The 15,762-nt window shown below is 32.2% G+C and overlaps 2 protein-coding genes across 2 annotated transcripts; both read right to left on the bottom strand.

Annotated features, from left to right (window-relative positions):
• Positions 1-392: 392 nt before the first annotated feature.
• Positions 393-3,689, bottom strand: LOC123660538 (acidic juvenile hormone-suppressible protein 1-like). The gene is made up of 8 exons (XM_045595594.1): positions 3,599-3,689; positions 3,348-3,481; positions 2,448-3,269; positions 2,198-2,367; positions 1,830-2,083; positions 1,538-1,750; positions 1,221-1,403; positions 393-1,091 (listed from the first exon to the last, which is right to left on the bottom strand). The coding sequence occupies exons 1-8, from the start codon at positions 3,687-3,689 to the stop codon at positions 817-819; spliced, it is 2,142 nt and encodes a 713-aa protein (XP_045451550.1). The 3' UTR covers positions 393-816.
• Positions 3,690-11,485: 7,796 nt separating this feature from the next.
• LOC123660649 (uncharacterized protein K02A2.6-like) lies at positions 11,486-15,502 on the bottom strand. Its single transcript, XM_045595705.1, has 4 exons — positions 13,105-15,502; positions 12,849-13,000; positions 12,547-12,736; positions 11,486-12,282 (listed from the first exon to the last, which is right to left on the bottom strand). The coding sequence occupies exons 1-4, from the start codon at positions 15,500-15,502 to the stop codon at positions 11,486-11,488; spliced, it is 3,537 nt and encodes a 1,178-aa protein (XP_045451661.1).
• Between the last annotated feature and the right edge of the window lie 260 nt (positions 15,503-15,762).

Genomic DNA, 15,762 nt, shown 5'->3' on the forward strand with positions numbered 1-15,762 from the left:
TAACTTCATGTACCGATTTTGTTGATTCTTTTTTTATTCAAATACTTGCTTTTGAGTAGTTTTTTTTTAATTTCTTTAATAGTCTGTATTGTACTATACTTTTCCTTGTAACTTAAAGTCAGTTTTTATTTATTTCAGAACAAATACAATTATAGTACCATAAAAATATTTGTGATTGTGAATTGCCCTTCGAAACACGGGTCATTCGAATTTCAAATATATAAAACTACTGTATAAATTCTTTTACCAACCTCAGACTTTTTGATGGAATAACTATTGCATTTTTTAATCTGCAATATCAAGGAAAATTGCTTTTTCAGCAATAAAATGATAAATTTAAACCTTAAAAAATTATTTAACACTTAATATGGATAAAAAAAAAATTTAAAAAATAGAATTAAGCGTTTTATTCTCAATCGCTTAAATACACAAACTATTACATAAATTTTATAACTATATATACATACATATATACATATGATTATATACCTATAGTACATACATACTAAAGACCTTTGTAAAGTGTGAGATCTATGGAGCTGATTGTAGTTGTCAGGGAAATTTGTGTACTAATAAACTATTGAACAAAAATAGGAACATAACAGTCTACTACATAAAAACGACATTCTGTGTAGTCTTTGGTATCGAATACAATAGATACATTTATCATACATCATGAATAAATATTACGTAACATACATAAATCATAAATAAATACGACAATAAATATACAATGACATTCAATGCATAAACTATAAAAATAAATTGCACTTTGGTATTTCACTTCAAACTCCTATCTTATGTAACTGGACGGCTTCAAACGTAAATGGCGTTTGGTACGTATATTTCTGGTACCGGTTTGTGGAAGATCTGGATGTCCTCGATGTAAAAATTGGTAAGTGATTTCACTTGCCATTCGTACAGCTTCCTATCGAGAGGATAGCCAAGGGAATAGACATCAGTAATGTAACGGTCGCCTGTGCCAAGGCCGTGTAAGTCTTCTGAGTAGGCCGCCGCGCCGACCGGTGATTTTGGTGTATGATACTCACTGATGTGTACTAATAACTTGAATGGCATACCACCAATATGACCTGAAATATTTTACAAATTAAAATTATTTTTCTTAGTTTTAGTAGGTACTGTGTCACTTGTAATAAATTCTTCTTTCTACAAAGTTAACATAATTAATTTTACATAGAATTTATCTTTATTAAATTTACCCTTAGGAATCATAAGACGACGTGGGAATCCTGAGAATAGGTGGTTGTTGTCAATGTAGAACTCTCCATCTCCACTGTATGCCTTAAAAGCCTTTTGGTAAACCTCATGACCGGACATCCATTCATCGATCATGTATTTACATTCGGTGGATTCACGTTTTATGACGTTTTCTCCTTGTTTTACTAAAATATAAAAAATACTTGAATTTAAAAAAAAATTGTCTATTAAACTGTTTAACATCTTCTCCATAAAAGATTATTTATAAATGAAATTGACGCTATAGCAATCAACACAACAATACATAATTATTACTTACATTCATATGTAAATACATCGAACTGGAAGAAGTTCTCGACGTTTTTGTGGAGAGGGATTTCGAAACCATTGCTGTCATACTTAGGCGCAATAAAGAACTTCACGAGAACAGTCTTGGCGACATCGCTCTTTACATTAACCTTAACCTTAAACACTTTGTGATTAAGCTGAGGGTGCTGAACCAAAACACTAAGGTGATCGTAACCGCTCTTCACTAAAAAGACATACGGCAATAATTAACATAATGGAAACTATTAGAAAAAAAAACATAAATATTATATTAAATGGTTTACCCTCATGCTCGTTCATAGGCAGAACATTTGTCACATTAACATAGTTGTACTCGAAATAGGTAACAAGTTTGTCTACTTCGACACTTTCTATAGTGACCTCTGGGAAAGCTAGTTCTTCGTGTTTGTATGGAGGAAGGTACGACTGCCATAATGAGAATATTTTGAGGACGCGCTTCATAATCATATAGAAGGCTGGATCACGAACACTCGATTGGAAGAATTCCAAGGCAGACGGTACTGTGAGAGGTATTTGTCTAAAAATGAGGTTAAAGTATTTTTTACATAAATGTACAAATTAGAAAAAAGGGTATAAAATATACAGTTTTTAAAATAGAAATAATCAATTTTGAAATTTTTAATATACTCACCTATTCCAGTAATTCTTGTGTTCAACAATTGAGTTACCAAGTAATTGTTTCCAGAGGGTCAAAATACTACCATAGTAGTTAAGGTTAGGAGAGTCAACGTTGCCTTCTATAACATTTCCAAGTACGTCAATAGCTTCTGGCGTTCGCAAATTGATCTTTTCGCCGTTAGCCTAAGAACACACACATAATAATAACACATTCTGAACATCTGTATTTTAAAATAAATGTTAAGGATATTAAAAACACTTACACCAATAAAGTAACCAATTGCGATACCATCATGAATACGCTGTTCAAATTCTACAATCTTCTGTAAATGTTCCGCAAATTTAGGTTGATCTAATTTAAAGTAGTGTGGTCTAACTGGGAGCGACACTCCTTCGTACACTAAGCCACTAGAATATCCATCGTAAACTACATCGTAGCTCAATTCTGGTATTTCTCCCAAACCGTTGGATAGCAATTCAAGGTAATAGCGTGTAACATATTCTTTGGTAACATACCAGAAATGTTGACCACGCTTGTATTTGTAAATAGGCTTAGATTTACCACTAAGCCAGTATGGGAATGCCAGGTGATTATTGTAGTAGAGTGCATTCAAGAAATAATCGTTAAGGTAATAGGACATGGGAACGTAGTCACCATCAACGTATGGCCAAACAGTAGTGTTCCATTTAATTACAACATTGTCGTCCCAAAGGTAAGTCTGTGGGTAGTAGCTGACATAGTTCCTGCCTTGTACATTTATTTTCTGGGCGATATTTATTATATTTCCATTGTGGAAGTATGAAGGGAAAACTTCATAGATTGGTGGAATAAGTACTCCCTTGGTTTCAGGATAGTGTATGATTGCTACTGACAGTACATAAACATAGAGTCCTTCATTAATGTGATGTCTTAAATAGACAGCAAGTTTATAGAAATCAGAGTACTCCTTAGCTGAATACAATAAGTTGAACAACGTTACAGCCTCGAACTTATGTGTTGATTCCAAAACGTTGAAAGGCACGCCTTTAGGCACAAGCATGTTGTATTCTTGTAATTTCAAAAATGTTTTCAAAGCAGTTACATTCTGAAAATTAAATAATAAAATGACGTCACTATTTCAAACTATATTAAAACGAAAGAGAAGGAATATTCATCAACTCACTTTGAACTGCTCTACGTTCCTCTCTAAGCTATAACTTTGAACGATAGCTTTTAATTCTTGGTCGTAGATTGGCTCTTTGACGTGGTAAAACAGAGTGGACAGGTCCATCTGCTTTTTCAATAAAGTCTTGTCGGCTAAAGAAACAAAAACATTTTAATTAACTTCTAACTTATTATTACTTTCATATGTAAATACATTTCTAAAAACATTTTTTTTTATTATAAAACCAATAAGGAAAAGGTTATTCTTACCGACTTTTGGCGGGGTGGTATTGAAATCCACGACATCTGACAGCGCTTGCGCTGCCAGGAGCGCTAGCACGACAAACACAAACCTTGCCATGATTGCTTGTGCAATTTCTCGGCGACATAACATGTATTTATACCCCTAAAGAATTATCAATATGCACCTTTATCACCTAGGTCAGTTATTCGTAAGACTCATACTCATTTGATAAGGAAAGTCGACGGGGTCAAACGAAATGATTAATATTTTTGCAAATTCATAAATGTGACCTCCAGGTACGCAATCTAATGGAATGCAAATAATTAATAATAGTATTTTTATTTATTTTACATAAGCCTTTTAAGGTTTGTATTAGAAATATCTGTACACACAACATATATGCCATATTGTGTAAAATTATATTACACTTTCTTTCGGTATAAGTTATCAGCAGGATGATTGAAATAGCCTGTATTCGTGATGCCTTCCAATACATTCCCCAGATAGAAGTATAAATAAATATTTCTATTCGGGTGAGCGATTGTTTGATACTTAAATATTTAGGCACATTAATTCGCCTTCTACAATAATGACATTTTATATTCAAAAATCGTCAACCAGTCATTTTTAGAGTCACGGAAGTAACTAACGCAATATTTTTACTAAAGATCTGTGCATGTTCGTTAGTTTATTTATCTGTCTGACAAACGGTTGTATAATTAAAATGTAAAAGATAGACAGAATGTTAGGAACTTGCGTCCTCAGCGTTTACCTGTGACTGCAATTAAGACAAAAGAAGATAAAAATCAGGAACAAACTAAAAGAAGTTCGAATACAAAATATTATATATAGATGAATTCGTTTATGATTGCGACTCACACTTTATCGATTTTACATGCATTTATAATTTAATTTGTAGTACATATTTCAATTACAATATTTTACTCGAGCTTACATTATATTACTACTATTCTTTTTTTTTTATAAAATAGGCCGCCTCATTAGGATAAACGTTTCGACCACATTGAGCGATTAATTAATCGGGGAGTATATTAAAATCGGTAGAAAAAGGTACGATGCTGTGACAAGCGCCAATATATCACTCGTTGTGTTCCACCGCACGTCCAAACTTTTGACGTATGAGTAATTTATTGGCCTAAAAAAATAAATTACCGGATTGCCCACACATTTGTTAGAGCCAAGGTGGTTGATTTGACTCCCGCAAAAAATGAACGCCTGAGGCCTGATATTATGCCGCTACTCTCTTGTAAAATCACTAATAAACTCTTATGAAATTTATCAAAAAATTTGAGCTTTGCCTACTAGTGTTTTTTTTTTTTTTTTGGTAAATATGTCTAATGTACTTTTTTTGTTTTTTGTTATACAACTAAATCGGCAAACAAGCGTACGGCTCACCTTATGGTGAAAACCGATTACTGCAATATATTTACGGTTCATCAAAAATAATCCTAATGTATGTAGTATTACATAATTCACTAAAGGATGCCGTGAGCGAAACTGTACTATAAAAATTAACTTAGCAATTCAAAATATTAAGAAATTATGCACATTTTTTTTTATAAATCGCGTACCTACTTCTATATAGAAGAAAATACATTTGCTCCGCAGTGAGACAGTTTCGAATCAGGGCGTTCAGTAAAGTAAATAGTTTTTTTATTACAACTAGGTCGGCAAGGCAAAGCAAGCAAGGAGGTTTCCTTGCCTTGCTCTTTCCAAGCTCACCTTGCCTTTTTGATTTGATTTGATATCCCTTTTTGACTTATATATACTACATATTTCGTTAATTACAACAAATAATTTACTTTTAACGATTAAAAATAATTACAAGAAAGTCCTTATCATTCTGTGTTATTTTTATAATTATAAGTAAATTAAAATTAAAACGACATTGCAACATGCATATAATGGTTAGATCGCGTCATTACACGACCACTAATAAAAAAAGGTTTAATAATGAAACAATAATATTTATTATCTATCAATAGTAATATATTTACATACTATAATAATATGTCTACATACCCTTACTTACTTTCAAACTGATTCTTACGTAATATATAATTGATCCTGTTTAATTTATTTTCTTTGAAATTAAAAACTAGACGATCATTATTTTTAAATGTATTGATTTGTAGATTGTTTATGTTTAGGATTATTAAAAAACTTACTTTTAACTACTGATAAATGGTATTCCAAAGACTAGATCTTTATTTAATAATATATAGTTTGTACTTGACAGAAATAAAATAATATACATATATGTCAAAATGGGAGTTTTAGAGTAACTGATCCTTTTCTAACTAAATATTATTATTTTGACAAACGAAATAAAATATTAAGTAAGAATAGAGGGAAGAGACTACTTAATTAATTAATGACCGCTAAGAATATTTAATATACAAGTACAATCAAACTTAATGTTAAATATGTTGTTTCGATGCAATGATGCAGTGAATCAGAGTGACGGAGAAATATGTTTCGTTTAATATTCATGTATTTGTTTTCGACGCCCGTTTCGCCCGACACTTACCGATGAGCACGTATTAATTATTCCAGTTGGACATGAGCTTGCATTGAACTCTCCACTTTTTTCATAACTATGTTGACCATATGCGAGTACATCGTAGTAATGAGATTCTCTTTATTTTCATTTGCTATTCGTTTATTTAGTGTATTGTAAAAGAATATTTAAATAAACCAACATATGATTGATAACCAACTTACACATTAATTATAGAGTTTAACATTTGTTTCAGTAAGAGCTAGTTTCTAAATAATTTGAAAAGATGGTAAAGTTAACGTTATCAGTAATAATTCTAAGTACAAAGTTTCTTAAGGTTATAAGTTAGGTATTATATATATGTTTTTTTTTCAGTTAAACTCTGAAACAGAAAACTTATACTTCATCTATAAGATAGGATATTATACTTATTTAAAAAACTCGTATCACGTTATTTCAATTAAATTTGGCACAGATATGTAAGTTTGTCCAACTTAAAATATAGGCCATATTTTATTTTGATTAACCACCACGAAATTGAAATATGGTGGTACGAAGTTTGCCAAGTAGGTATATAAATATAAACTCTTTAAAAATTAGTTTGATGATAAAGATAAATAGATATGACTGATAATTTTGTTTATATCTACTTTTGTATCTCTTAAAATTCAAAGGAAATATGTACAGAAACAATACAAAAAAATCCTTTGTCAAGTATTGAAAAAAAAAAGCAAAACAGATATGTATTACTTTTATAGGTTGACTTCGAATGACAACACAAAATAAACTGCCAATACGTTTTTATAGACTATCAAAGGACTGAGATGTCAAATGAAGGGAAAGTACAGTTAATCCCGTTTGAAGACATCTTAAGAAATGTGATTAACTCAAGTGACAACAAACAAACGATCTTCAAAATATTTTGTCAAATATTTTTGACAATCGGTGATCTCTATTTCCTTATTGGGTTAATATTCCTTTGTGTTGAACGTTAAAATGGAAAATTGAATATCAACAGGGTGCTTTACCCTTTCTTTAATGGTATTAACAGATTCAAACAATGGGATTATTTTGTTTTGAATGTTGATTTCACTTGAACGAGCTGGAGCACTTTATAAAATTAACATGGATATAAAATGCTTTTAGGCTAAGATATAATAGAGATTTTGATTGAAAATTATATTAAGTATTCATATTATATTTTGTATAATCTCTGCATTCAGTTATTATAGTTCAAGCGTTAAGTCTATTGACTCCTTTATCAAGTAGCATATATTAGTAATAAAGTATGTTGTGATAATATAAATTTAAAGGCTACTTAGTACTTGTTTTTTTTTTTCATTACTGTGCTATTTATTTTACATGTTTAATGTGACATAAGCAAGCGATTTAAGTTATATGTGCGGGCTCAAAGGCGGATTTATATTTGACAGACTTGTCGTGTCGTGTTGCATCAGAACAGAATCGGTACCATAGATTTTATATGACAACGTTTACATTTATGTGTTGTGTCATGTCGTGATGGCTTCTGATGTGTCGCAGAGAGAGTATTGATCCAAAATATCGTTCTGATGCGTCAGAACACGACATAATAATGTAAACGCTAGCCATCACGTCATGACACGACACAGCACGACAGTCAAATATAAATCCACCTTAAGTCTGTCAACAGGTGGTCTAAAGAATTTATTGTGGGCTTGACATTCATTAAAATGTGTATATAAAAACTATCTGACAACGTACCTTTAAAGGAGGAGAAAAGGCAAAAATTCGGTACTAAGAAATAAAAACATAAGGGTATTTGATAATTAGTAGTAATTGTGCTTGCATTCACTTTTAGATACGTCCAGTCCACTGCCCCTCAACTCTGCTCGCTGCTTCAATAATGCTGTACTTTAGTTTTATAAGTCGATCAAGATGGAACAATCACGTTAAATCCACTTCTACAATTTGGAGTTTTATAGTTCTCATCTGATATGCCTACGTCCCAATTTTAACCTTTAGAGAATTTCAAAACTTCTGACCATTACTATCGGGCTATCAAAACTTTCGTTGACTATAATATTACCAATTAATTAACGAATTTTTAATTAAATATTTAAAGGACTAATAAAGAAATTTATTGTAATAAAAAACTTATCATATTGAAATAACTTCACTTACACAGGAGAGGCTATTTATGCAGTTTAATTGCCTTAATTATTTTATTGTAAGTACTTTCACACTTTATTGTTTTCGCCTGAGGGTCAAATAAAGAAAACTGATTTTTTTTGTTTCATCTTTAACTTTCTACCTTAGTTAACCTAACATTTATTGTATTTACGGTACCGATTTTATTGTTGTATTTAAATGTAATATTTCATGTCCTAATTATAAGAGAGAGAGAGATAATCTTTATGGATACTAACTGTTTGTGGTATGTACCATGTACCTACTTTACGTTTAAGTTTAAAGTTAGTATGTAAAACATAAAATGTGATACACAAAATCCAATCGTACTTAGAGATACGTAAGTATTACAAGAAGCAGTAACAGTACAAATCTTGATTGAAAAATTGATGAAAATCAATCACCTTTTTATTTACTTTTTGCTTCCATTTTAATGCTTTGTGTAAATGAACAGTACTGGTACGGCGCTGACAACTAATGCATTGGTAGTTCGGCTATAAATACTGTTTAAGATTTACAATTTTTTTGATTTAATAAGTATTCTGCAAGCATCTGGTTTCATTTTAAAAAATAAAAAAAAAGTAAAAAAATAAAATATAAAAGATGACTTCTTATTTATTTTCTTCATATTATATAAAACACTCCATTACTCGAAGGCCTTCTTGCCATATAGGCGACTGGGTGAAGCTTAATCAAGCTACACTGCTACAATACGGAATGGAATTTTTCTTCAAAGAGTACCTGACGACCTCTGCTAGGTGCCTATGATAAAAACCGAAACCAACCATTGCACACTCTCTGAGACACTGTTGGGAGACCCATGATGATAAACTAGTCCAGAGGGAAATATCTGTACAAAGAAATATAAATATTTACCCCGAGTGTAAATAGAACCAGCGCCAGTTAGCTTTGTGGCAATTTTATATAATATCTAACTACGACATATTTTATTACTATCACGCATTGTTTATATGAATGAAAGTAATCTAAATATACATAATAGAGTGATGTCACTTACACAATATACAGTAATAAATGTTATAAAGGCGAATCGGAAAGGTGACTGATTAACTTATTGTTTAATAATAACGATTATATTAGCACTATCTGAATGAGTACAAAAATATATCTTTGTATAAGTAAAGCCATAATTGTGACTTAGTTCGAATTCTGTCTTAAATTTCTGTTGTTTAATAATATATTATTGTTTTTCGTACTAGTTATAAGCGATCACTGTTGTATAAACACCAGAGACCAGGATTATCATAAGCGTATTACTTACCACGTCTGTCAACAAAATAGAGTAGTAAGGCAGTGCCGTGCGTCTGATTCATAAGCTACTCTTCATCATCACTTCAGCCTATCGCAGTCCACTGCTAGACATAGGTCTCCCTAAATTTGCCCCGAACATTATAGCGCGAACTCATGTGTCATAGCTACGATGAGACCTAATTATCACCAATGTGATGCTATCCCTATCCTGCTTTAAACACATCGCATCTTCAAGTGCTGGTTATCTTACTTATCACAAGAACATAACACTAAATGAGAGCAATAGATACTATTGGGCTGTAATCTTCTGTAAGCTTCGTGTTACTTTTCCCCAGTTGGGCTGCTCAAGGTTCTCAGCAAAATATTTTCGTCCAATCCGTTTTCTATTAATCCGTTTAATATTTTCTTCCTGTTGTGTTATATACTGCGAGTTACACTTTTTAATTGTATTTTTTAGATTTTGTGCACGTATAGTAGGTACATTAACATATAATTTTATTTATCGATATTGCCTGGAATAAAATATTTTGATTGCAGTTTATTTATATATTTAAACAATTAGCTCTTAAATCAAATGTCATAGAAATAAGTTACAACAACAATGGCAATCGAAAATCGCAAAGGAAAAAAAAACCGATTTCAATTACATACACAAGTAACGCAACGTAAGTTGACGAAAAAAATTAACAAACGCTCTAGTCGTCACTAGGATTTTCGAAGGTTCTCCTCGATTTCTCTGGGATTCCATTATCAGATCCTGGTATCCTTATCATGGTGCCACCGTTAGGATATCTCCTTTCCAACAAAAAAAATTTAACGGATTATAACGACGAAGTTATCCCCTATATAAGTATATATACATATACACACTGGGTAACCTCCTCCTTTTTTGAAGTCGGCTAAAAATGAAAACTAATCTTCAATGCTTCTTATATTAAGATTAATCAAATTACAAAATACCACCCATTACATTTTCAAATAAACATATTTAACAAAAATTGACATGAAACAAATTTATTTCAACAACGTATTTTTGTATTAATATAACAAAAAAATTTAATAGATCGGAACATTTGTAGTCCACAATCAAATTCTATAAAAGAATTCAGTCGTGTCGACCACACATTAAGAGAACTCGTAAAATGAACTGGTAACAGTCGAATCTCCATCGAACTGCGCATTCGTGCTATATGACCATAACCATTACAACTCTCTTAAAACTCAAATTAACTATTATAAGGAATGTAATCGCGCATGACACAAGTGCATAAAAAAGGTTAAAAATATTCAGAATATCTCGCCTCGGAGTCCATAATAGCTATCACATTAAAAACGAGTTTTGCAAAGTGTAATGCCTACCGTCAAATAAATCGATGTTAACATAAAACCATATTCTTTTGAAACAAAAAAAAAATCCAAAGTGACCACAAGCATTGAAATTTACAATTTCTGCTTCTCTCAAATAAGGCATAACGTAATGTCATGTAGCCTATAATTTGCTAATAGTTATACTTTGAAACGAAAAAGGAAATTTTTACTTTTAACTATTCAATGTCATATGTAAGGCTTAACAAAAAACAAATTAATCAACGTATTTTATGCCATACTAATACATAGATTAAAATTATGACTATTTTTCTTAAATTAATCGTAGTCTACATATTGTTGTATATTCAAACGACTCGTCATTGACAACTGATTTATTTTATATCACATGCCAGACATATACTACAACATCTTCCCCAAAAAACTAAAATAATTGATGTACTTGTAATTAATTATGGTAAACAGAACAAAACAAAATCATAATATATATTAAATGACAAACAATAAAATAACTTTACTCTGCTATACTATATGAATGCAATATGGCGTTTGTATAAAATATAATTAACATATCATACAAAATCATAACAAATCTCCTTCCGCATTTTAAAAAATTAAGTAAAAACTAATTAAATAAATGAGCTAAACGCTGCTTTGCAATTTCTTTTGCTTTCCTTGAAGGTCTAGGTGATGTAAACTTTCTAGAAACTTGTTCATCTCTATGAGAACACGTTGGTTCATTGACATCGTCTGCAAAGCTTACATCATTAGCGTCAGTATACATTTCAATACTATTGTCGTTTCCGTCATTACAATTTAAGTCACTTTTACATTTTATTAGATGACGACGATTACGTCTAAATCTTTTACCTACACTGTTTTGTACAATATAAGATCGTGGAGTATTAGCGTGTCCGACAACTTTTCCCCTATATCTAACCTTTCCGTCTATACATATGACGGAATCACCCCCTTTCAATTCCTCAAGCTCTTTGCAACGCTGATCATAATATAATTTAGTTTTGTGTTGTTTGTTGACCATAGTTTTATAGTCTAAAGGATTGACAAGCTTAGGCTTCAATATATTAGGATGAACGGGCAGCTGACAACGTAATGTTCGACCCATTAACAACTCTGCTGGTGAGCTTAATTCGTCTCTTGGCGTGTTTCTATAACTAAGTAGAGCTAAAAAGAAATCTTCATTACTCGCAAGTGATTTTTTTAACATCTTTTGGACAGTTTGGACTGCTCGTTCATTTTTTCCGTTTGATTGGGAATAGTTAGGAGAAGAAGTAACATGATCAAATCTCCATTCAGAAGAAAACATTTTAAACTCTCTGCTGGAATATTGCGTTCCGTTATCTGTTATAACGACACTTGGAATACCAAATCTTGCAAATATTTCTTTCATTTTATTTATCACTGTGCAAGATGACAAATTATTTATTTTACAAACTTCAACAAAGTTTGAATAATAATCTACTAATATAAGATAATATTTTTTATTTAACTCAAAAATGTCAGAACCCACTTTACTCCATGGAAGATTGGGAATATCTATAGGTATCATAGGTTCTTTACTAGGAGCGTTTGAATATTGTTGACATGTCTTACAACGCTTGACGTATTGTTCTATGTCATGTGAGATATTTGGCCAATAAATAACCTGCCTTGCTCGCCGTTTACAACGTTCAATACCTAAATGACCTTCGTGAACAATTCTTAACATTTCATTACGCAGCTTTCTTGGAACCAGCACTAAGTTACCTTTGAATATAACTCCATCGACAACATTTAACTCATTTTTTATAGACCAGTAATGTTTAACTTCATTAGAAACATTGTAATTTATGATGATTGGCATGATTTGGCCAACCTAAATCAATATATTTCATTAAAATTTGTAACTCTAAATCATGCTTGGTTTCTCTTTTTACTAAAGTTAATTTATCATTCGATATTGGTATACCTTCTACAACCATCCTCACTTGACATACAACTTTATCGTGAATCTTACTACTATAAAGATCCGGTAGTGCTGCTCGAGATAGCATATCAGCTATATACATATATTTTCCTGGAACATATCTCACAACTAAATCATATCCCTGAATTCTTAAAAGCATGCGTTGCAAACGTGCTGGAATAGACATTAATGGCTTTTTAACAATACTTTCTAGCGGTTTATGATCTATCTCTACGACGACCCGACTTTGTCCGTAATATATTGATGAAACCGTTCACACGCAAAAACAATCGCTAACATTTCTTTTTCAATTTGGGCATACCTTTTTTGAGCATCTGTAAGTGTACGAGATGTAAATTCAACCGGTCGACCATTTTGTAGTAAAACTGCTCCCAAGGCGTTACGTGATGCATCGACTGACATCACAACCGGTTGAGTCGGATTATAGAGTGCTAAAACGCTCGAGCTCGTTACTGCCTTTTTCAAGTTGTCGAATGCGTTGCGTTCGCTATCTTCCCAACGCCACGAATTATCCTTTTTTAAAAGATTCGTCAACGGAACTGCTATTTCAGAATGATTAGGAATGAACTTTGATAGAAAATTAACTGCACCTAAAAATCTTTCTAAATCTTTCCTATCCTTTGGAACCTGCATTTCTTTAATTGCTTTAATTTTTTCACTATCTGGTCTCATACCGTTGACATTAAATACGTGCCCTAAGTATTTAACTTCTTCAACAAAAAATCTACATTTATCTTTATTAAACTTCAAATTGATTTGCCTAGCTCTATCAAGCAATGCCTTCAAACGATTATCGTGTATTTCTTTCGTTTCACCCCACACAATAATATCATCAATATAATTTTCAACACCATCAAGATCTTCTAAAAATTGCTTTAATTTTCCATGAAAAACTTCCGATGCACAATTTATACCAAATGGAAGACGAAGAAATTGGTACCTACCGAAGGGTGTGCTGAAAGTGCACAAATCTGCACTCTCGTCGTCTAGCGCCACAGTCCAAAACCCCGCAGTAGCATCGAGTACAGAGAAAAATCGTGCTCCGTGTAACCGAGATGCCAGTTCAGATACAGTTGGTAGTTGAAAGTGTGATCGTTGCACCGCCTTATTTAATTCACGAGGATCTAAACATATACGAATACCATTATTCTTTTTAGCGACTAAGACTAATGGGTGAACCCACTGCGTTGGATGTGTAACCTTTCTAATAACGTTTAGTTCTTCCATTTTTTCTAATTCCACTTTCAAACGATCTCGTAAGCTGTGAGGAATTTTTCTACTAGCACATATAACAGGCGCCATAGATTTATTAACAACTATGTGATACTTGCCAGGTAAGCGTCCCAATCCTTTAAAAACGTCATCATAATTTGATATTTCAATAGAATAAATACGTTTTACTAATCCTAACATTTCACATGATTTATAACCTAAAATACTATTACAGATCATGTCAGCTATTGCGAATTTAAGGTTGTAAGTAACGTTTTTATAAGTCCAAGGAATAATACAAATGCCCTTAAGGGGTATAGAGTTATGAGTATAAGAATGTAAAGCTAGTGTCTTTTTTATTATTATTTCGTCATTAAAACCTAACTCTTTAAACCTCTTATAAGATATTATGTTGTAATCCGCTCCTGTATCTATTTTAAATTTTTCTACTCCATGCTCACAAGAAAGTTTCTGAAACCAATTCTCACCTTTTTTATTTCCTTCTTCAACAACGTTAATCTGAAAATTATCATCTGTCGAATCACTATCTCGATCATTATTGTTACATTCAATTTCATGAACGCGATTAAATTTACCTATATTACGAGTCGAATTACGATTAAAATTACAGAGACGGGAAAAATGACCTTGTTTGCCACAGGTAAAACATTTTATAAATCGTGCAGGGCATTCATCTTTCCTCCCACACCGTGAATTACCACAACTCATACAGGTAGTAATTGCTGATGATCCTGAAACGCCAACAGTATTACGCCACGAAGTGCTTGCTGGTTTGTTGCTCCGCGTGCGGGATCGCCACCCACATGCTACTTCTTGGTCACGGCGTCTCATTTTTACAGTATCCACATGCGAAGTATTTTCACTTGTACTGCCCATTTGCTGTCCACCTTCTTGTGCTATTTCTTCTGCTTGACAAATTCGCATCGCTTTTTCTAAATTAAGTTCTTCGCATCTTAATAATCGATCCCTAACCATATTTTGACGTATACCACAAATGATTCTGTCTCTTATTAAATCTTCTTCTAATGTCGAGAATTCACAATTTTTGCTCAGTAGACGGAGAGCTGTAACGTATTGTTGAATAGATTCTCCAACCTCTTGATTTCGTGAAAAAAATTTATATCGCATCAACGTCACATTTGACTTCATTCCAAAATATTTATCAAATTTTTTTAATACGATATTGACATCATCGCGGTCTTCTTCTCTCTCAAAATTAAACGTTTGATATATATCAAACCCATCGGGACCTATAAGATTTACAAGTAAGCTGGCTTGAATACTTGATGATTCTGAATACACACCTGAAGCTTTAATGAACAATAGAAATTGTTGCTTCCACTTTTTCCATGCGTCTGCTCTGCTAACGGGCCCCCCAACGCCATCAATTTTAAGTTCTGATGGCGGCCGTGCATGCTCCATCTTGTGAACCGTTTACTTTAATTTTAATCAACAAATTTATTCAATACTGCTTTAAACATAGATAGAAGTACCTTTTTTTTTGCCTTAATACATTTGTAATGCCATGTTTACCGAATATATTTAATATTTTTTCGCACCGCTGCCACCATGTTGTATATTCAAACGACTCGTCATTGACAACTGATTTATTTTATATCACATGCCAGACATATACTACAACACATATAAAACAAAGTATAGAGATATCGCTGGTAAAATCT

This window comes from Melitaea cinxia, chromosome 15 (genome assembly GCF_905220565.1).
Source record: "Melitaea cinxia chromosome 15, ilMelCinx1.1, whole genome shotgun sequence".
Lineage (NCBI taxonomy): Eukaryota > Metazoa > Arthropoda > Insecta > Lepidoptera > Nymphalidae > Melitaea > Melitaea cinxia.

Coding starts and splice junctions, on each gene's coding strand:
- LOC123660538 (XM_045595594.1), bottom strand. CDS start 3,689: ATGGCAAGGTTTGTGTTTGTCGTGCTAGCGCTCCTGGCAGCGCAAGCG. Junction 1,751..1,829: donor GCCTATGAACGAGCATGAGG/GTAAACCATTTA, acceptor ATGTCTTTTTAG/TGAAGAGCGGTTACGATCAC. Junction 1,092..1,220: donor TCGTCTTATGATTCCTAAGG/GTAAATTTAATA, acceptor AAAATATTTCAG/GTCATATTGGTGGTATGCCA.
- LOC123660649 (XM_045595705.1), bottom strand. CDS start 15,502: ATGGAGCATGCACGGCCGCCATCAGAACTTAAAATTGATGGCGTTGGG. Junction 13,001..13,104: donor GTTAGCGATTGTTTTTGCGT/GTGAACGGTTTC, acceptor TGTCTATTCCAG/CACGTTTGCAACGCATGCTT. Junction 12,737..12,848: donor ACGATAAAGTTGTATGTCAA/GTGAGGATGGTT, acceptor ATATTGATTTAG/GTTGGCCAAATCATGCCAAT.